A 21,065-nucleotide genomic window follows, 5' to 3' on the forward strand; every position below is an offset into this window, starting at 1 on the left:
AGTGTTGTCAGTGTTTTTAATTTTATTCTAGTGAGTATGTGATATTTTGTCATGGTTTTAATTTGCATTTCTATGACTAATATTGTTGAACTTTGTGTGTGATGATTTCCATTCACAAAGCTTGTTTTATGAGTTATTTTTTCCAATTCTTTCGCCTATGTTTATCTTCTTATTCTTGAGTTGTGAGAGTCCTTTATGTATTCTGGATATAAGTCCTTTGTCAGATGCATGTATTATAATTATTTTTTCCTAGTCTGCCTTTCCTTTACGTTTTTTAATGGTGTATTTTGAAGACCAGAAATCTGGTTCTGGTTGAAGAACTAAGTGGTGGCCTGGGTGATTGGGACACTGATGCCATTACTTTTTTTATAATTTTACAGGGTTGTTTTTTGTTTTTGTTTTGCATTCCATTAGCTTTTTCATTCTGATTCCTTTTTTGCACCTAAATATTATGTGAACACAAAATTAAACTTTTAAAACAGATACATAGGAAAGGTATATGCATTCAACACCAGCCACTGCCTCCCAAATACTTCATTTCCTTAGGGTCCAGTATGTACTTTCCTAATCCTATTCCTTTTCCTCCCCAGGAGAACTAGTCAGTGTCCTCAGTTTCCTATTTAATTATTCCTTTTCTTTATGGTCTTATCACATATTTATAGTTATGAGCAGTACATTGTTTCATTTTGCAAGTTTTTGAATTTATATAGATGGAATCATCTGTGTTCTTCTATCATTTTATTCATTTGACATTGTATTCCTAACTACATCCATGTTGTTACCTTATGTTCCTGAACTATATCCATGTATATCACCTCATTTTCACTACTATAGAGTATTCCTTTGTGGGAATATGCCAAAAATACTTATCTGTTATGTTACTGATGTATATTTTTCCCCTAACATTTTGATGGCATATACAGTATGGCTCTGGAATGCCTGTCTGTGTCACGTGATGCACATGTGTAAGAGTGCACATCTGCAGGGTCCAAAGGAACTCTCCTCTGTACCTTGTGTTGTACCACTGACGTCCTAGTTATCATCTTTTCTTCTCCCTCCTCCTCTTCTCTCCTTCTTCCGTTTTCACTCTTCCCCTCCTTACCCTCCTTTTTCCCCTTCCTCCTCCTTCTTTCCTTTTTTCTTTTTTTTGTTAATATTGGGGTTTGAACTCAGGACCGCAAGCTTGCTAGGCAGGTGCTCTACCACTTAAGGCACACCCCTCCTTTTCCTTCATCCTTCCCTTATTCCTCCTCCAGTTCAGAAGAAAGTAACAGGGATTTTTATGCTTTTTTCTACAGGCTAAGTGTTCCCTTGAAAGCACCTTGCCTGTTTATAATTCCTGATGGCCATTTTGTGATTTTGTGTTTATAAACCACACTCTGTTTGATTTGGAGTCTGTCAAAAATATTAGAAGGTTTTGGTTTTATTTATAGTTTATAAGTAAATCATACCATTGTCATGAAATAACAATTTCTGTGTCAATTACTTGTACATTTTGCTTTCAATCATAATTGGTAATTAGAATATCTAGATCCATGATTGTCAACTCTGTGCATTAGAACGTCCCAGGATGCATCAACTCAGCTCCCCAGAAAATCAGATTTAATTGATCTGGGATAGGACTAGGCATCAGGATTGTTTTTAAAGTGTTATATGTTACTGTACTATGTAGCCAAGGTTGAAAACCATTCAGGAAAGTTCTGAACGTATAGTCATTCGTTCGGCAGCATCACCTGAGGACTTGTAGCAATGTAGACTTTTCAGGCCTACCTGGATTTACTGAAGCAGAAATTCTGGGGATGGGGTCCAGCAAGCTGTGTTTTAACAAGTATCAGTTACTCTAATGTATGCTAACATTTGTGAATCACTGCTTGATCACCAAAGCCTTACCACAAAGCCTCCTTTTACTCAGGTCTGTACTTGTAGGCTTGAGGATGACCCTGGATCTGAAAGTAGCTGAATGAAGTGGGGAAAAAAAGCCAAAAGAGATTCTTCTATGCAGGAACACCGGAACCTGACCAAAGTGGCAACATGTGGTAGTGTATGAAGTGGGGGCCATTGAACATCTGGGCTGCACTTGTAGGTGGCTCACACCTGTAATCTTAGCTACTCGGGAAGTAGAGATCTGGAAGGTCACAGTTCAAGGCCAGCCTGGGCAAAAAGTTAGTGAGACCCTCATCTCAACAAAAAGTGGGGCTTGGTGATACACCTTTGTAATCCCAACTATATGGGAGGCATAAATAAAAGGATCACATCTAGGCTGGCCCTGGGCAAAAATGTAAGACCTGATCCAAAAAAATGGTTTAGGTGTGATTCAAGGGGTAGAGCTCCCATTCAGCAAGCATGAGGCCCTGAATTCAAACACTAGTACTAAGAGAAAGATAGGACAGTTGTCGGGGCGGGGGAGGGGGTGGAACATGCAGACAGGAATTATCCACACATGCAGCAGTTCAGAAGTAGGCCTTGGAGTGTGACTACTATTAATAAAGCCAGCCGTGGTGTGATGCTACAGACTAGTTACCAACTTGTCTAGGCCCTACTTTCTTCAGTTATAAAATGCAGTGAAATCACCTCTCTTGTTGGGTAGCAAGAATGAAATAAAACATGTAAAGTACTTGATGGACAATTAGTCTCAGTAAACTCTTTTTTTTTTACCTTTCTCTTCTTTTTTTTTTTTTCATTTTTCTTTTATTATTCATATGTGCATACAAGGCTTGGTTTATTTCTCCCCCCTGCCCCCACCCCCTCCCTTACCACCCACTCCACCCCCTCCCACTCCCCCCCTCAATACCCAGCAGAAACTATTTTGCCCTTATCTCTAATTTTGTTGTAGAGAGAGTATAAGCAATAATAGGAAGGAACAAGGGGTTTTGCTGGTTGAGATAAGGATAGCTATACAGGGCATTGACTCACATTGATTTCCTGTGCGTGGGTGTTACCTTCTAGGTTAATTCTTTTTAATCTAACCTTTTCTCTAGTTCCTGGTCCCCTTTTCCTATTGGCCTCAGTTGCTTTAAGGTATCTGCTTTAGTTTCTCTGCATTAAGGGCAACAAATGCTAGCTAGTTTTTTAGGTGTCTTACCTATCCTCACCCCTCCCTTGTGTGCTCTCGCTTTTATCATGTGCTCATAGTCCAATCCCCTTGTTGTGTTTGCCCTTGATCTAATGTCCACATATGAGGGAGAACATACGATTTTTGGTCTTTTGAGCCAGGCTAACCTCACTCAGAATGACGTTCTCCAATTCTATCCATTTACCAGCGAATGATAACATTTCGTTCTTCTTCATGGCTGCATAAAATTCCATTGTGTATAGATACCACATTTTCTTAATCCATTCGTCAGTGCTGGGGCATCTTGGCTGTTTCCATAACTTGGCTATTGTGAATAGTGCCGCAATAAACATGGATGTGCAGGTGCCTCTGGAGTAACAGTCTTTTGGGTATATCCCCAAGAGTGGTATTGCTGGATCAAATGGTAGATCGATGTCCAGCTTTTTAAGTAGCCTACTTAAAAATGTACTAGTCTACATTCCCACCAACAGTGTAAGAGGGTTCCTTTTTCCCCGCATCCTCGCCAACACCTGTTGGTGGTGGTGTTGCTGATGATGGCTATTCTAACAGGGGTGAGGTGGAATCTTAGTGTGGTTTTAATTTGCATTTCCTTTATTGCTAGAGATGGTGAGCATTTTTTCATGTGTTTTCTGGCCATTTGAATTTCTTCTTTTGAGAAAGTTCTGTTTAGTTCACCTGCCCATTTCTTTATTGGTTCATTAGTTTTGGGAGAATTTAGTTTTTTAAGTTCCCTGTATATTCTGGTTATCAGTCCTTTGTCTGATGTAGAGTTGGCAAATATTTTCTCCCACTCTGTGGGTGTTCTCTTCAGTTTAGAGACCATTTCTTTTGATGAACAGAAGCTTTTTAGTTTTATGAGGTCCCATTTATCTATGCTATCTCTTAGTTGCTGTGCTGCTGGGGTTTCATTGAGAAAGTTCTTACCTATACCTACTAACTCCAGAGTATTTCCTACTCTTTCTTGTATCAACGTAAGAGTTTGGGGTCTGATATTAAGATCCTTGATCCATTTTGAGTTAATCTTGGTATAGGGTGATATACATGGATCTAGTTTCAGTTTTTTGCAGACTGCTAACCAGTTTTCCCAGCAGTTTTTGTTGAAGAGGCTGCTATTTCTCCATCGTATATTTTTAGCTCCTTTGTCAAAGATAAGTTGCTTATAGTTGTGTGGCTTCATATCTGGATCCTCTATTCTGTTCCACTGGTCTTCATGTCTGTTTTTGTGCCAGTACCATGCTGTTTTTATTATTATTGCTTTGTAATATAGTTTGAAGTCAGGTATTGTGATACCTCCTGCATTGTTCTTTTGACTGAGTATTGCCTTGGCTATTCGTGGCCTCTTGTGTTTCCATATAAATTTAACAGTAGATTTTTCAATCTCTTTGATGAATGTCATTGGAATTTTGATGGGAATTGCATTAAACATGTAGATTACTTTTGGGAGTATAGACATTTTTACTATGTTGATTCTACCAATCCATGAGCATGGGAGATCTCTCCACTTTCTATAGTCTTCCTCAATCTCTTTCTTCATAAGTGTATAGTTTTCCTTGTAGAGGTCTTTCACATCTTTTGTTAGGTTTACACCTAGGTATTTGATTTTTTTTGAGGCTATTGTAAATGGAATTGTTTTCATACATTCTTTTTCCGTTTGCTCATTGTTAGTGTATAGAAATGCTAATGATTTTTCTATGTTGATTTTATATCCTGCTACCTTGCTATAGCTATTGATGATGTCTAGAAGCTTCTGAGTAGAGTTTTTTGGGTCTTTAAGGTATAGGATCATGTCGTCTGCAAATAGGGATATTTTGACAGTTTCTTTACCTATTTGTATTCCTTTTATTCCTTCTTCTTGCCTAATTGCTCTGGCTAGGAATTCCAGTACTATGTTGAATAGGAGTGGAGATAGTGGGCATCCTTGTCTGGTTCCTGATTTTAGAGGGAATGGTTTTAATTTTTCTCCGTTAAGTATAATGCTGGCTGTAGGTTTGTCATATATAGCTTTTATAATGTTGAGGAACTTTCCTTCTATTCCTAGTTTTCTTAGAGCTTTTATCATGAAATGATGTTGGATCTTATCAAAGGCTTTTTCTGCATCTATTGAGATGATCAAGTGGTTTTTGTCTTTGCTTCTGTTAATGTGGTTTATTACGTTTATTGATTTTCGTATGTTGAACCACCCCTGCATCCCTGGGATGAAGCCTACCTGGTCGTGGTGAATAATCTTTTTGATGTGTTGCTGAATTCGATTTGCCATTATTTTGTTGAGGATTTTTGCATCAGTGTTCATTAAGGAGATTGGCCTATAGTTCTCCTTTTTGGAGGTGTCTTTGCCTGGTTTTGGGATAAGTGTAATAGTGGCTTCATAAAATGTGTTTGGCAGTTTTCCTTCCCTTTCTATTTCATGGAACAGTTTAAGGAGGGTTGGTATCAGTTCTTCTTTAAAGGTCTGATAGAATTCAGCAGAGAATCCATCAGGTCCTGGACTTTTCTTTTTGGGGAGACTCTTGATTGCTGCTTCAATTTCATTTTGTGTTATAGGTCTATTCAGGTGATTAATTTCCTCTTGGTTCAGTTTTGGATGATATGTATCTAGAAATCTGTCCATTTCTTTTAGATTTTCAAATTTATTTGAATATAGGTTCTCAAAGTAGTCTCTGATGATTTCCTGGACTTCCATGGTGTTTGTTGTTATCTCCCCTTTTGCATTCCTGATTCTACTAATTTGGGTTTTTTCTCTCCTCATTTTAGTCAGGTTTGCCAGGGGTCTATCGATCTTGTTTATTTTTTCAAAGAACCAACTTTTTGTTTCATTAATTCTTTGTATGGTTTTTTTGGTTTCTATTTCGTTGATTTCAGCTCTTATTTTTATTATTTCTCTCCTTCTATTTGTCTTGGGATTTGCTTGTTCTTGTTTTTCTAGGAGTTTGAGATGTATCATTAGGTCATTGATTTGGGATCTTTCAATCTTTTTAATATATGCACTCATGGCTATAAACTTTCCTCTCAAGACTGCCTTAGCTGTGTCCCATAGGTTCTGGTAGGTTGTGTTTTCATTTTCATTGACTTCTAGGAACTTTTTAATTTCCTCTTTTATTGCATCGATGATCCATTCTTCATTAAGTAATGAGTTATTTAGTTTCCAGCTGTTTGCATGTTTTTTGTCTTTACTTTTGTTGTTGAGTTCTACTTTTACTGCATTGTGGTCAGATAGTATGCATGGTATTATTTCTATTTTCTTATATTTGCTGAGGCTTGCTTTGTGCCCTAGGATATGATCTATTTTGGAGAAGGTTCCATGGGCTGCTGAGAAGAATGTATATTGTGTAGAGGTTGGATGAAATGTTCTGTAGACATCTACTAGGTCCACTTGATCTATTGCATATTTTAGATCTTGGATTTCTTTATTGAGTTTTTGTTTGGATGACCTATCTATTGATGATAATGGAGTGTTAAAGTCTCCCACAACCACTGTGTTGGCGTTTATATATGCTTTTAGGTCTTTCAGGGTATGTTTGATGAAATTGGGTGCGTTGACATTGGGTGCATACAGATTGATGATTATTATTTCCTTTTGGTCTATTTCCCCTTTTATTAGTATGGAATGTCCTTCTTTATCTCGTTTGATCAATGTAGGTTTGAAGTCTACTTTGTCAGAGATAAGTATTGCTACTCCTGCTTGTTTTCGGGGGCCATTGGCTTGGTAAATCTTCTTCCAGCCTTTCATCCTAAGCATATGCTTATTTCTGTCGGTGAGATGAGTCTCCTGTAAGCAACAAATTGTTGGATCTTCTTTTTTAATCCATTTTGTCAAACGGTGTCTTTTGATGGGTGAATTAAGTCCATTAACATTAAGTGTTAGTACTGATAGGTATGTGGTGATTCCTGCCATTTAGTTATCTTAGTTGTTTGAAGGTTTGATTGTGTGTACCTAACTTGATGTTACTCTCTACTGTCTTGCTTTTTCTTATCCTGTGGTTTGGTGCTGCCTGCCTTTTCATGGTTAAGTTGGGTGTCACTTTCTGTGTGCAGGATCCCTTGCAGAATCTTTTGTAATGGTGGCTTTGTGGTCACATATTGTTTTAGTTTCTGCTTATCATGGAAGACTTTTATTGCTCCATCTATTTTGAATGATAGCTTTGCTGGGTAGAGTATCCTGGGGTTGAAGTTATTTTCATTCAGTGCCCGGAAGATCTCACCCCACGCTCTTCTTGCTTTTAATGTTTCTGTTGAGAAGTCTGCTGTGATTTTGATGGGTTTACCTTTGTATGTTACTTGTTTTTTCTCTCTTGCAGCCTTCAATATTCTTTCCTTAGTTTCTGAACTTGTTGTTTTAATGATGATATGTCGTGGAGTAGTTCTATTTTGATCTGGTCTGTTTGGTGTCCTGGAGGCCTCTTGCATTTGTATGGGAATATCTTTCTCTAGATTTGGGAAATTTTCCGTTATTATTTTGTTGAATATATTACGCATTCCCTTCGCTTGCACCTCTTCTCCTTCTTCGATGCCCATGATTCTCAAGTTTGGTCTTTTGATGGAGTCGGTGAGTTCTTGCATTTTCTTTTCACAGGTCTTGAGTTGTTTAATTAGTAGTTCTTCAGTTTTTCCTTTAATTACCATTTCATCTTCAAGTTCTGAGATTCTGTCTTCTGTTTGTTCTATTCTGCTGGATTGGCCTTCCGTTTTGTTTTGCAGTTCTGTTTCGTTCTTTTTTCTGAGGTTTTCCATATCCTGGCTGTTTTCTTCTTTATTGTTGTCTATTTTTGTCCTGAGTTCATTTATCCATTTATTCATTGTGTTCTCTCTTTCACTTTGGTGTTTATACAGTGCTTCTATGATTTCCTTTATTTCTTCTTTTGCTTTTTCAAATTCTCTATTTTTATTGTCTTGGAATTTCTTGAGTGTCTCCTGTACATTTTGGTTGACCCTATCCAGTATCATCTCTATAAAATTCTCATTGAGTACTTGTAGTATGTCTTCTTTTAAATTATTCTTGTAGGCTTCATTGGGTCCTTTGGCATAGTTTATCTTCATTTTGTTGGAGTGTGGCTCTGAGTTTCTGTTCTCTTCATTCCCCTCTGGTTCCTGTACTAATTTTTTGCTGTGGGGAAACTGGTTTCCTTGTTTTTTCTGTCTTCCTGTCATTGTCCTTGGTGTTGTTACTGTCCCTGTACTGTGTGTAATTAAGTATTTTCTAGCTTGTAATAATAACAATGGTAATATTGAGAATGGAAGAGTGAGCTGAGATGGAAAGCAAGAAGTTAAAGAAAAGGGGAAAACAAATATACAGACAAGAGGGAGAAAGCAGAACAAGGTATCAGACAAGAGAGTTTCAAAGGTATAAACAGGGAGTGTTAGTGTACTAATCGACAGTAAGCTGAACAGACAATAGAGTGACAGAGAGAGGATTGAAAATCAAAGATAAAAAAAATAAAAAATAAGTATATGAAAGTAATATCTATTTATAAAAATGAATTAAAATAAAATGGAAAATAGAAAATTAAAAAAAACAAAAAAACCCAAAAAACCAAAAAACTTCCAAGTTTATATGCAATGCAATTTCAGTCTTAATAATTTGGATGTCCGTCTCAATCTCCAGTCCTGGAGTTGGTGCCTCAGATGTTGTTCTGTAGTTGTCTCATCAAAGGGGATGCATAAAGTAGAACAAAACTACACTCACACACACACAGAAGAAAAAAAAAAGCCCCACCAAGTGTCCCCAGTTTAAATGCAATACAGTTTCAGTAAGTTTTTTGGCTTGCAGGTGTAATTCGGTTGTTCTCTCATCAAAGGTAGGGAGAAAAAGAAAAAAAAAGCGTCTGGAGGCAGTTCTGAGAGTGGTATCTGCAACTGTGGCTCGCCTGCCTGCTGCTCTCAGCCTGTAGCTGGCGGCGTTATTTATGCAGATCTCAGGGGTGAGCTTAGCACTCACCTGGTCCCACAGGCTTTGTTTGCTCAGAGTTCTCCTGTGCGGGGGAGGGGGGCCTCTGCCACAGGCTTTTCCCTTTCCAAGCACTGGGAAAGGCGACACTGCCCCGCGTTGTCAGGCCTGCGTGTTTATTTACAGTTCACGTGGGAAGTGGGTCTTCCCTCCTCTCACAAGCGTCCCCGCTCCTGGTTGCTGGGCGCACCCCGCTCCCGCCAGAGCCTCTCCGGCCCGCCCGGCTCGTTTATTTACAGTCCCGGGAAGGAGTCCCTTCCCCCAATCTTCAGCGCTCAGGGCGCCCCACCCTCTTTCCAGCCTGTCTTAACTGTTCTTATTGCTTAGTACTCAGTTTCTCTTTTTTTTTTTCCCCGGGTGGAGGTCAGTCTGTCCAGGGGGCTATGCTGCTCTGGCCCAGGCTTGTCTGTGGGGGAACCGCGGTACCGCGAAGCTCACCTGGTCCACGTCTTCCCAAGCCGTATGGGCGCCGGCCACTGGCAGCCCGGGGGCCTCCTCGGTTCTCCGTTTAACGTGAAGTGGAGATTCTCTGCGCCGGCTGGAGGTGTGGAGGGGTCAAAGTTATGCCTTTTCTCGGTGATTATGCCTGCAAAGTGTGTCTCCAGCGTCTCTCCAAGATTTCACTATAGGAGGCTCGCTTTCTGCTTCCTACCTCTAGCCGCCATCTTGGAATTCCCCCCTATTTCTACTTCTTAACTATTGTGTATAATACTGGTATGACCAGTCACGTACAAAGTTTTATTTGAACACCTGTTTTCATTTCTTTGGGGTATATATCTAGGAGTGAATTGCTGGGTCATTCTGTTTAACTGATTGAGAAACTCAACTGTTTTCATAGCAGCTGCACAATCTGACATTGACATCAACAATGTACAAGGAATGCTTCTACATCCTTCTTAATATTTGTCATTTCCATTTGTTAAATATAGCCATCAAAAAACTTTAATAGTGTATTGACTAAGGATCTAAGCCTTCTTTAGGGTAGTAGTTCTTAATCAGGGGTTCCTATCATAATCACCTGTGAAACTTTTAAATGTGCCCATGGCCAAGACACTGCCCACAATGAATACTCCTCACTTGAGAACCATTGCCTAAGGCAGTAGTTCCCAGAGTATGTTGTGGAATTCCTTGGGGCATCTTGAGGTGCTTTTGAGTGACTCCTTGACATTAAAACTGTTCTTTTAACAATATTGTGTTTGCCTTTTTAATATCATTCTCATGGGTTTTCCAAAGCTGTCATGACATGTGATAGGGCAGTGGTCAAAGGCAAAAGCAGAGGCTCCAGCTAGATTCACAGAATTGTAAACACCACTACTCTTGCTCAGTTTTTGCTTGTTTTGGGATAAAATATTCTTTATTAGAAATGTGTTCTTTATGACATGTAACAGACTTATTATTTTTAGATTAATTAACATTTTAAAAAAATTCTCAACTTCAAAGGTAAATATTGAAGGCTCTAACCCAGATAAACAATCTCTTTGAAGCAGCATAGAAATTGAGACAAAGCAGCCAGAATCCCTGCTCTCAGAGCTCACCTCTCTGAGGCCTGGGAATGCTCACCCATTGAGGGCCTCTTGGGTGCCAGTGTGTCACCATCATCTTACTTTGGCCACATTTGACCCTTCATGGTGGATACAGCTCCCTCATTTTGCATAACTAAAGCTTTGAGAGGCTAAATAATTAGCTCAAAGTTACTTAGGTAAGTGGGACAGGACATTAGAACCAAAACTTAGGACCATGTTCTGTGCACTTCCTAGCACTGTGCTGTGCTCTCCAAATCAAGAAATTAAATATCTTTGGGCTGAGTATCCTATTCTCTAAAATGGGAGAAAAAAATATATATAGTAGACACATAAATAAATATATAAATATAAATACACTTATAATTTATAAAATTATTAAATATTGTATATAATTTATACATACTGCCTAATACAGTTTTAAAGAAAATTAAATGAGATTTTGGTGGCTGAAAGCAAACAAAAGCTCTTTGAAATTTGCAATAATTAAAACAGGTAAAGAGAGGCAGTTCAGTACACCTGTATTCCTAGCTACTAGGGGAGTAAAAGTGGGATTGAAGTTTGAGGTTGGCCTGGCAAAAGTTAATGTGAGATCTTGCCTGAAAACAATATCCAAAAAGAAAGCCTAAAAACAAAAGAACAGGGAAGGGGTATGGTTCATGTGGTAGAGTACTTGGTGACTCTGAGTTCAATCCCTAGTTCCACAAAAATAGATAAATAAATTTTTAAATAAAAGAGTAAGGGAGTCTTGAGGCCCTTTAATGAGAACTATAGACCCATGAAAATGAAAGAGACAAAAAACTATTATCCAGACTAGAGGCATGGCTCAAGTGGTAGTGTCTTCCTGGCAAGAACGAGACCTTAAGTTTAAACCCAATACTGCCAAAGGGAGGGGGACCTATTACTTATTTGTTAACACCTATTATATAAACTTTCACCATACTTCGTTTCATTTCATCCTTATAATAACCCATAATGGATCAGAGGGAGGGGAAACAGGACAAGAGAGGACAATGGGGAGGGGTGAATATGATCACAGTACTTATATATGAAAATGACATAATGGAACCAATTATTTTGTACAATTAATATATGCTAATAAAAAATAACCCCATCACCCCAGTACAGCCAAAAAAATAAATAACTCCACAGCATATATATGATTGGCCCTGTTCTCATGGGGAAATTCAGTCTTAGAGAAGTTAAGAACTTGGTTATCTCATCAGTGGAGGAGCCAGGATTTCAAGTTAGTCTTTAGTACCTACTCTTAATCACTATCATAACCTTAAAAAATAAGCCTCATTTATTTGGACAGAGTTCACTGCTATCATCACCCATCTACTTCTATTGCATCAGGTCTCACAAAAGATAATCCCTGAATTCTTTGTAGTCCTAAATTACACTTGAACACATTGTAGTAGATGTACCTAAAATAAAGTACTTAACATTTTTCTCTCTTTAGTGGTCCTCAGAGCAAGGACCACTAAACATAAGAAATACAAGAGGGTTGATCTCTATATGAGATCAACTTACGAGTATATAAATTGACCGACTTACGTACTTTTTTGGAAAGGTGATTTTAATGTCATACTGAGCTATGAGGATAAACATTTCAATTCAAAACAGTTGACAAATTGGGAACCTTTAGAATGTGATTTTCTAAGACTTGTCCAATCAGTCATTCCTCTGAGGAGTCCATCATTGTAGGAGTGATGAAGTGGCTCTTTCATGCTGGCAGAAGCCAAAGATTCATGTGCTGATGGGTTTTTAGAAAGTAGACTTACAGTTGTTTGATTTTATTTGTGGAGCTATTACAGTTTCTCAAAAAAAAAAGTCTTTCCTAATTAAAGAAGTTCACCTGATTTAATCCTTTTCAAAGGTTTGGGTATTGCCCACAGTTCTGAAAGCCTGATTCTGTTACCTTATAATACTTTCTGTAAACAACCATTTCAGGGAGTAGCACAAGTTTTTTTTTTTTTTTAGTAATTGACATTCTGTTTAACATCTTCCTTCTCTTACTCTTTTACCCTCGCCCCCATCCCAGTGTCATTTGAAGATTATGTTTGAGGATCAACGTATTTTATAGAAAATCAGTTGTTTGCTTATTTGACAAATAATTGTCTACTACGGGACTGAGGCTATCATAATGAACAACAGATAGATACAGTTCCTCATGAAATTTACAATATGAGGAAGGAGATGGATATTTAAACAAATGATCACATTAATGCTATGTGTAAGTTTTCTATTTTTGAAAGATGCTGTGAACAGTATTACATGGTGTTATCAAATATCACATAGACGATTGATCTAGGAAGTTCGGAAGGAGACTGAAGCCAAGCTGGGGGTTTGGAGGGAGGCATGAATGAATTTGTGACAGGTGAATGGGCCAACTGAACAGATGGATATGTGGATCTGGAGCTTAGAAAGAGGTGGGGGGAAAGGAAGGGGGTAGGAGGAAGGGGGGAGAAATGACTCAAATATTGTATGCACATATGAATGAAAGATTTTTTTTTCAATAAAAAAAGAAAGGTCTGGGAAGAGTATAAATTGTGAATTGTATGCTAATAGCTAGTTAATAGAACTTCTTGGCTGAGGTAGGTCTTTTAGGGACTGAGTATATAATAGAAAATGAAAGTTTAGAATAGTTTTAAAGAATATCAGAATTTAATAAACAGCTAGAGTAAGTACCGTGTAAAAGGAGGCAGAGCCTGAGGTCAGAGGAATTGGAAGAAAACTAAGAGAATGCAGGGTTAACTGTTTTAAGAGAATGGAGCATTTCAAGGAGTATCCAATGAAATCCATATACTCTGATGCCTTCTCCCTCATCCCTTACCACTTATCCTATACTACCCTACTCTTGGTTCTTTATTCATGGCAGACTCTTATCTATCTCAGAACCAAGGGGTTTGGTGTTCCCCTTACTGGAGTGCCCATTTCAGTTCACCTCAGAGGGGTAGCCAACACTCCAGCCCCTTTAGCAGAATTATTGTTACTCTATGAAAACTGGTTTTTACCCTGTGAAGATTCACTTTTGCTTGGACCTTAAATTCAGTTGCAAACAAAAAAACTAAGGACATGTGCATGCTAGGTAGGCATTCTACCACTTGAGCCACACCTCTAGCCCCCTGAATTCTACATTTTATAACTTCCACCAGATGTATGCATGACAGCTTTGGAATAGAGGAAAGCTGAAAGGGAGGTGCCTGGAGTCCACTCTAAGGCATGTAGAAATAAAGAATGACAAATATATTGTAGTATTGGTAACCCAGTGGACATAAAACAGTAATAAAATAGATGATCAATTCCTAAATGATGGGAAAACCACTGGGCAATGACTATTTTAAAGGCCAGTTTAAGACTGTGAATTCAGTTCAGCTGAACTTTTGCTGAACTGGCAGTAGAGAAGTGACACAGAGGTTGGCAGTGGGGGAGGCTGTGGAGAAAGTTGCTGATCAGTTGTGTGCTGAGCAAGTTCTTCTCAAGCTGAGGAGTAGCAATGTCTCTGTTCTTTCAAAACATGAAGCTTAGCTCTTTTTTGGGCGGAGGGAGCATTTCATAGTCAAAACATAACAGATATTTATGTTTAATTGACATACAGAGGGAGAAGAAAAACAGGTTTAATTGGATAAAATTTTTCTTTAAATGAAGACAAGTCATATGTTGATAAAAAAGGCTTTATATTTATATAAGACTGGGTTTAATTCCTAGTTTTTCTTTTTGGGGTAAGATCTTTGAGAACACTCTTATCAGCAAATAGATACCCTTATGCAAATGGTAGGGTAATAACCTTAATGGTGGTTGTAAGATTATTTACATAGCATTTTTTAAATTTCTTTTATTCATATGTGCATACAATGTTTGCATCATTTCTCTCCCCCTTTCCCCCGCCACCTCCCTCTTCCCCGCCACACCTCCTCGCTACCAGGCAGAAACTATTTTGCCATTATCTCTAATTTTGTTGAAGAGAGAGTATAAAGCTTAGCTCTTAAATGGCAGGTCCAGAAAGAATAAATGGCCAGGCAATCAGTGACCATTTTAGATTAATCCATTTACCAACTTTATGGCTTCATAAAACTCCACACCAGGGAGAAAGTGACCTTTTGTAGAACCATTTTGTGATTTTATTTTTCAAAAAGCCATTTTCGTAGTTATCTTGATTGATACATATTAAATGTACTTTTGTTATCTTAAACATCTAGTCCAAGCTCTTGGACTTTCCTTATATAGCTTTCCTCTCTCCACAATTTGGCACAAGAGTGGTTTCTGGTGCCAGATGTTTTCTGCTGGTGTCTTCTCACAGCAAGTCCTTTCACCTGATTTTGTATCTTATTTTAGAAATGGCCTTGTTTTCAAATTTTATTTTAAATGTTGATTTAAAGCCTTTCTGCAAATGGCTTTCATGTTTGTGAAAGATGGAAAAAAGAAGAAATCAGAATAAAGTGAAATAGGAGTGATTTCATATGAATCTGGAACAAAATTGTTGCAAGAAATACTAGATATTAATGCCAAGCCTCCCTGTTCCCCCACCTCTGTAAGAATTTAAAGACCAGGAAGGTTAAATGACTTGCTAAAAATTATAAAAATAGCTAATAATATAAATATAGTTATTTCCAAAAAGATAACATATCCTCCAGAGCTATGATTTTTAACAAGCTATTATTCATAAGAAAAATAAAATACCAAACTACTTACCTTAGTTACTTTGAGAAAGGAGAGTATACTATGGATTTTTTCCCTCTAATTTTCTAAGTATATAAATGTTTAGTTTTGAGCATAATTTTTGTTAGTATCATGACCAAAGCTGTATTAGTATAGATCTGGATTTGAATCTGACCTCTACCACTTAGCAAACTATCACTCTTTTATTTTGGGAAAGCTTCTTAACCTGTGTGACTCATCTTCTTAGTCTAGAAAGTAGAAGTAATAGTAGTAGTAGTGCATTATTAAGTCACCTGTAAGATATCTGTATTTAATGCCTGACCACGAGGACCACTGCTTAATGGTAGCCACCATTGTCATTTCTTATGCTACTGTTGCTACTCTGTAATAGAATACCCGGCCCTGATGTAGGGTAGTCAGTTATTGAATGGTCTGCATTCCCTCTGCTTAAAGACTGCATATTTTCTACACACCTTCATCTCCTTTTGTCTTTCTGTTAATTCAGAGGCAACACCATGGTAATCAGTTCTTATTCTCTTACTTAGTTCTTGAGTACCTCAATCAGAATCTGCTCTTCACTATATCATTTTTCTTTAAGTACTGGCCCTCTTCTACATTTTATGCTGGAGAACTTGAGCAGCATATCCAGAGAAAACCATTATTAAAATTTAAAAATCCCGATCGCTCCTCATTCTAGAGCATGTTACCTTGTGAAATGCAAATGCCCTTGTAAATTTGAATTTGGAGTTCTGGTTAGAAACCACTACGTTCTTTGTACCTAGTGCCTTAATACAAATAGCATGTCTCTTTTTCAGTAGCAACCCTATTAGCCTCCCTTTATTTCAGAGCCTCCAAAGTAAATTTCAGCTATGCCACCTATGTATCTATCCACTGGAAAACTTCAGCAAGATACACTTCAGTGTTGTTAATGTTTGTAAATACTCTATTCTTGTGATGTACTGCTGGAAAGAAATGTCATTGTTAGTATTTAGATATACTGTTGCCAGCCTACCTAAAGATGGCCTAGTCACAGTTTGGAAACTTGGAGCCTTGTAACTTTGGAATTTATTGTTGGGACAGGTCTGAATTTTTTGTTCCATTTTAGGTACCCATTTTAGGTACTGAGTAACAGCCGCAGTGAGATGTATCTGAGTATTTTTCTATATTTGTAACGTTGCTCTTTGAGGATGTCATGCTTTTCCCGTTGATGCTGAGGAAGCCTGTCATCATCATTAGTACTCATTCATTTCAGCATGAGCACCTGTTTTATCTAGGCACTGGAGAAGTAGACATGAATAAAACATGATTCCTGTTCTGGAAAATTTCATAGTTTCTTGAGGAAGATATTTTAAAACATAATTACATTTCAAGGTAACATGCTTTATATAATAAATACATGAACAAAGTGTTACAGTAATATACAAGAGGGAGTAATAAATGTGGGGGCAAGCTTTCAAAGGGGAAAGGACATTTGAGCTAAGCCTTGAAGGTTCTGTGGGAACTTGGACTAGAGAGGAGCAAGGGATGGAGCATTATGGGGTAGGGAACAGCCTATGCAGAGACCTAATGATGCAGGGGCATGCTAGATAGGAAGAATGTCTTCAGAGTAACTGGAGGGGAAAAAACTGTGTGAGGGAAACCCAAGTTGAAATTAGGAATTTGAATTTTCTCCTTTTGGCAATGAGGAATCATTGAAGATTTTTAAATTAGGGCCAACATAATCAGATTTGAGATTCAGAACTCAGACTAGCTTGAGGCCAGAGGAAGAACAGATAGCAGACACTAGTCAAAAGCTGCTACTTGCCAACATGGTGGCACACACCTGTAATCCCAGCATTCTGGCAGCTAAGGCAGGAAGATCTCAAGTTCCAGGCCACCCTAGGCTACATAGCAAGACTCTCTCTCCAAAAACAAAACAAAACAAAAATTTATTTTCCAAACAAAAGACAAGGATTTATAGGGACAACCACTGTGGGGATAAAAGACACTAGACTTGAGAGAGTTTTCCAAAGTGTGTACGATTGAATTTTGTAACCAGTTTGGTAACGGGGATATGTGGCAGTGGGGGTGGTGACGTCTGGTTTGAATCTTGGATTAACTGAGATTAACAGAGCCTGGGGAAATGTAAAGAGAAATGTAGGATTGGTCATGATTTTGTGTTTGGGATGGAGGCAAGAATTTTCATTTTGCACAGGGTAGGTTTAGTCTTTTTCAGGAACATTCCAGTAGGCATGTCTGAATCTGAATCTTGGGACAATGGTAACTTTAATAATATAATATTTTTCTACTGTTTATCTTCTCATTAAAAAGCTAAGGTTCTCAAAGGTTAACTGATTATGGTCTGAGGATGGTGGCTGTAGAACCAAAATATAAATTCCTAAGCATCTTACCAACTGAAATGGCCTTTTGAAAGAAAACCTGAATCTGTTGGTATCTATTTAATTATTCTTTTTTCCCAGAGTAGCTTCACTTTAAAAAACAAAGCTGGTATATTTTAAGTTTCCCTGCATTATTTACTCGTTTATTTGTTTGTGATAGAGTCTCACTACATAGCCCAGGCTGGCTCCTAATTTATGATGATCCTGCATTAGCCTCCCAAAAGCTGGGATTACAAGGTGTGCACCACCACTCAGCCATGTGTAGTGATGTTAATGCCACTTGACTAAAGACAGACAGATGAAGAGTCTTCAGGAGCACAGCTGACAAGCCCCATACTGCTAACTTTGTTCTTATAAAAACAAAATTTAAGATTAACTCCTCAAGAAATATTTATTGCTTCATACATGCTTGATCTAATCTCAGATTTTTGTCCTGTCTGAATATGGGGGAGACTATCATAGTAAATTAAGATGTGGTATCTACTACTTTGTAGATACTTAAAAATAAGGGGTTCTTCTCCCCCATTTGGATGATTAAACTCTAGTCCTTTGTGAAATCCAGAGCTAGACAGTTCCTTAAAATCTGTCTTAACTCCCAAATTTCAGAGGTAATTCCACATTGATTGAAATGAAGGAGGTTGTGAAGGACTTGAATTGGCTTGGAATAAGGTAAATTGCTATACATATCCAACTATGTTCTTTCATGTATTTAAAAAAATAAGTGAGCATACCTTATCCACGTGAAATTCTGATTTTCCCTGTTACTAACTTGATTGTTTATGTGGTTTCTTAAGCTGTGGCATTTTTGTTTCTTTGTTCTTGATTGCTGTGAAATGTAGTTGCCTGCTGTTTAAGGCAGCTGCAGTAGAGTACACCCAGAAGTGGTTATATTTCTATATTTAGAAAACCATAGGGTTTGAGAAGCAGTTGCAGATTCCTTTCAGATAAAATGGTTTCTATAAATGTAGCATTTTTAATGAAACTATTATTGTCATCCATTAGAGAAATAGAGCAGCTAATATGTGTGGGTTTGTGAACATGACAGAGACACAAAACTGTTTTTCTTAAGACCTCACTGAGTATTTTAAATAAATTAATTATGTGAATTCTGTTTTCATACTCTTAAATCTTGAATTTCAGAGCTTTTACTCGGGTGTTTACCATTGGTCCTACATTCCGAGCTGAGAACTCTCAGAGCCGAAGACACCTAGCAGAGTTTTATATGGTAGAAGCAGAGATTTCTTTTGTTGAGAGCCTTCAAGATCTCATGCAGGTAGGTACATGATTTTAAATTTCCAGGTATCTGTGACACCAAAATGCATCTTCCCAGACATCGATGCATTATAGGTATGTAAAGAATGAAGAAGATAAGAGAACTGTTTAATAAATATTTATAGGCTGCCTTTAGTGTCATAGTTGAGCAGATAAGAGTTAAGTTAAATTCATATCCCAGCTCTGCCATTAGCTCTGCTATGAAGACACCTAACCTTCGTGATCTTTATTTAGCTCCCTCAGCTCTAAAAGAATTGCACTTATTGTACAAGGTTATTGTGAGGAGAAAATGAAGTCATGTATATCATACATATGGAAGATAAGCAGGCTCATAGTAGCTCTGATTTGATAAAAAAATAAATGGAACATCTTCTACATGTATAAACATCTATAATAATTTTACAAATACCAGTAGACCTGTTTTCAAAAGCATCTATAGGAGCTATCCAGATTCAGTTGGAGGGGCAAGCCATAAAACTGGAGAGATAGTCAGGAGTCATGAAAGACCCTGTATGTAAAGAGCATGCTAAAGAGTTTGAACTGTATTCAAAAGATAACAGAGAAATAGCTCTAAGTTGGAAGAGGTATAGTCAGACTTGTGTCTTAGAAACATTTCGTTAGCAGTAATAGGAAGAATGATTTTGAGGGAAATAAAAATAGGGCAGCAGGAGGCTTTACTGTAGTTGTGGACAGAAGCCAGGTAGAACACAGCCCTGGACATGAATGTGCCAGGATTTGTGTTTTTGTGCTACCACTTGCTTTCTAGGTATCCTTAGGCAAAGAATTTAATTTCTTTGGGCCTCAATTTCCTCATGTATAAGATAAAAATAATATTTCCTGCTTTGGAGGGTAATTGAGAGGATTAGGCTCATTTTATACATATAAACACTTGGCATAGTTCATGGCACCTGATAATTACCCAGAAATAATTGTTACTATTTTGAATTCCCTGTCCAGTGACATTTTGGTTGCTATCTTAGTTTGGACTTGTACTTATGGGATGTTTACTTTATATTTCTATCAGTTCTCCTTTCTACTCATTGATATATCTTTCTACTCATTCACTCAAATGAAACAATTCCATTTAAAGCATAAATATCATATATACCACAAATAGAATAGACTCACTATTTTATTTACCTGTCTTTGGTTGGATTTTCTAATAACTAAACTCTAAGCCAGAGATTTGTTGGCAGGTGTGTTAACTAAGGGAACGCTCTTGAGAACAATACCTATAAGGAAAGGAAGAAGGTAGCATTGGGCAGAGGGAAAAGTTGGATGGTGATGCATTTACAGAGGCTTTAGCCTATCCTGTGAGGAACTTTGGAGCTGGAATGGTTCTTTGTTTGTCTCAGATGAAAGCAAGGGTATTGGGCTTTTGTACTTTATCAGTCAACCTTTGGACATTACTAGCCTCTGAGACATAACTTTGAGTAGGTAATGCCTTTGGGCCAGATAATTCAAATCTAAACTATCAACAGTTAGCATTCCCAGAATCCCAGATAGGGTATTTGGCCATATACTATAGCATCCACTCACATCCCCTAATGCCTTCCATTGATTGTTCTAGGTCAGTAGGACCAAGGGACATTTTTGTTTGTGCCTGTCAGGAATTGGATAGGGATGGGCATTTTATAGTGGGTAAAGGCAGGGGATACTGTTCAACATCCTACAAATCACATTTCTTCCCCTCTCACCGTGAAAGAATCATCGGGCCCAAAATGTCAAAAGTGCCTCTGTGGAATAATCCTGTTCTGGATTATAGGTACTCAGGGTCTGTCCTCACAAGGCATCTTTGTGCATTCCTTAAGCAGCTTTTATTTGAGCCTACCCCCCAATTCTGTATTTTTCCTTCCCTCAGGCAGTGAGAGCATTGTAAGAAACAAAACCATACTTTTTACCTCCCTATTTGTGCCTCCACTCCATCTTCCCCCACTGCCCAACATACAAAAGGAAAGATTATGAAGATAATGCATATATTATTTTAGAGTTTATTAGAAGATTTTAAATCTTTGCTGTATAGTTATATTTTAACATGACAGAGTTGCAAAATAGCTTTTATTTCCTCAGTTTTTGTAGTGAGAACATTGAGAAATAAACGGGTTAAGCTACATATTTGAGTACATGTGAGCAGAATTCAATTCCAGATTTTTAGCTTTGCACTCAGGTAGGTTCATGAAATTCTGTTACTCTATTGTACATATTGTAAGTGGAACAAT

At 37.8% G+C, this 21,065-nt stretch overlaps 1 protein-coding gene across 13 annotated transcripts in view; it reads left to right on the forward strand.

The window, feature by feature from the left end:
- Positions 1-21,065, forward strand: part of Nars2 (asparaginyl-tRNA synthetase 2, mitochondrial) — a 126,629-nt gene that overhangs the window by 69,780 nt on the left and 35,784 nt on the right. For 7 of the 13 annotated variants that reach the window (XM_074082089.1, XM_074082093.1, XM_074082127.1 and 4 more), the window contains 2 exons: positions 18,181-18,243; positions 18,715-18,847. In XM_074082089.1, coding sequence (XP_073938190.1) covers positions 18,181-18,243; positions 18,715-18,847 — 196 coding nt within the window. The remainder of the gene's footprint in view (positions 1-18,180; positions 18,244-18,714; positions 18,848-21,065) is intronic. The other 6 variants (XM_074082103.1, XM_074082114.1, XM_074082137.1 and 3 more) reach the window with 1 other exon arrangement.

Source organism: Castor canadensis, chromosome 1 (genome assembly GCF_047511655.1).
Source record: "Castor canadensis chromosome 1, mCasCan1.hap1v2, whole genome shotgun sequence".
In the NCBI taxonomy this organism is placed as follows: Eukaryota; Metazoa; Chordata; class Mammalia; order Rodentia; family Castoridae; genus Castor; species Castor canadensis.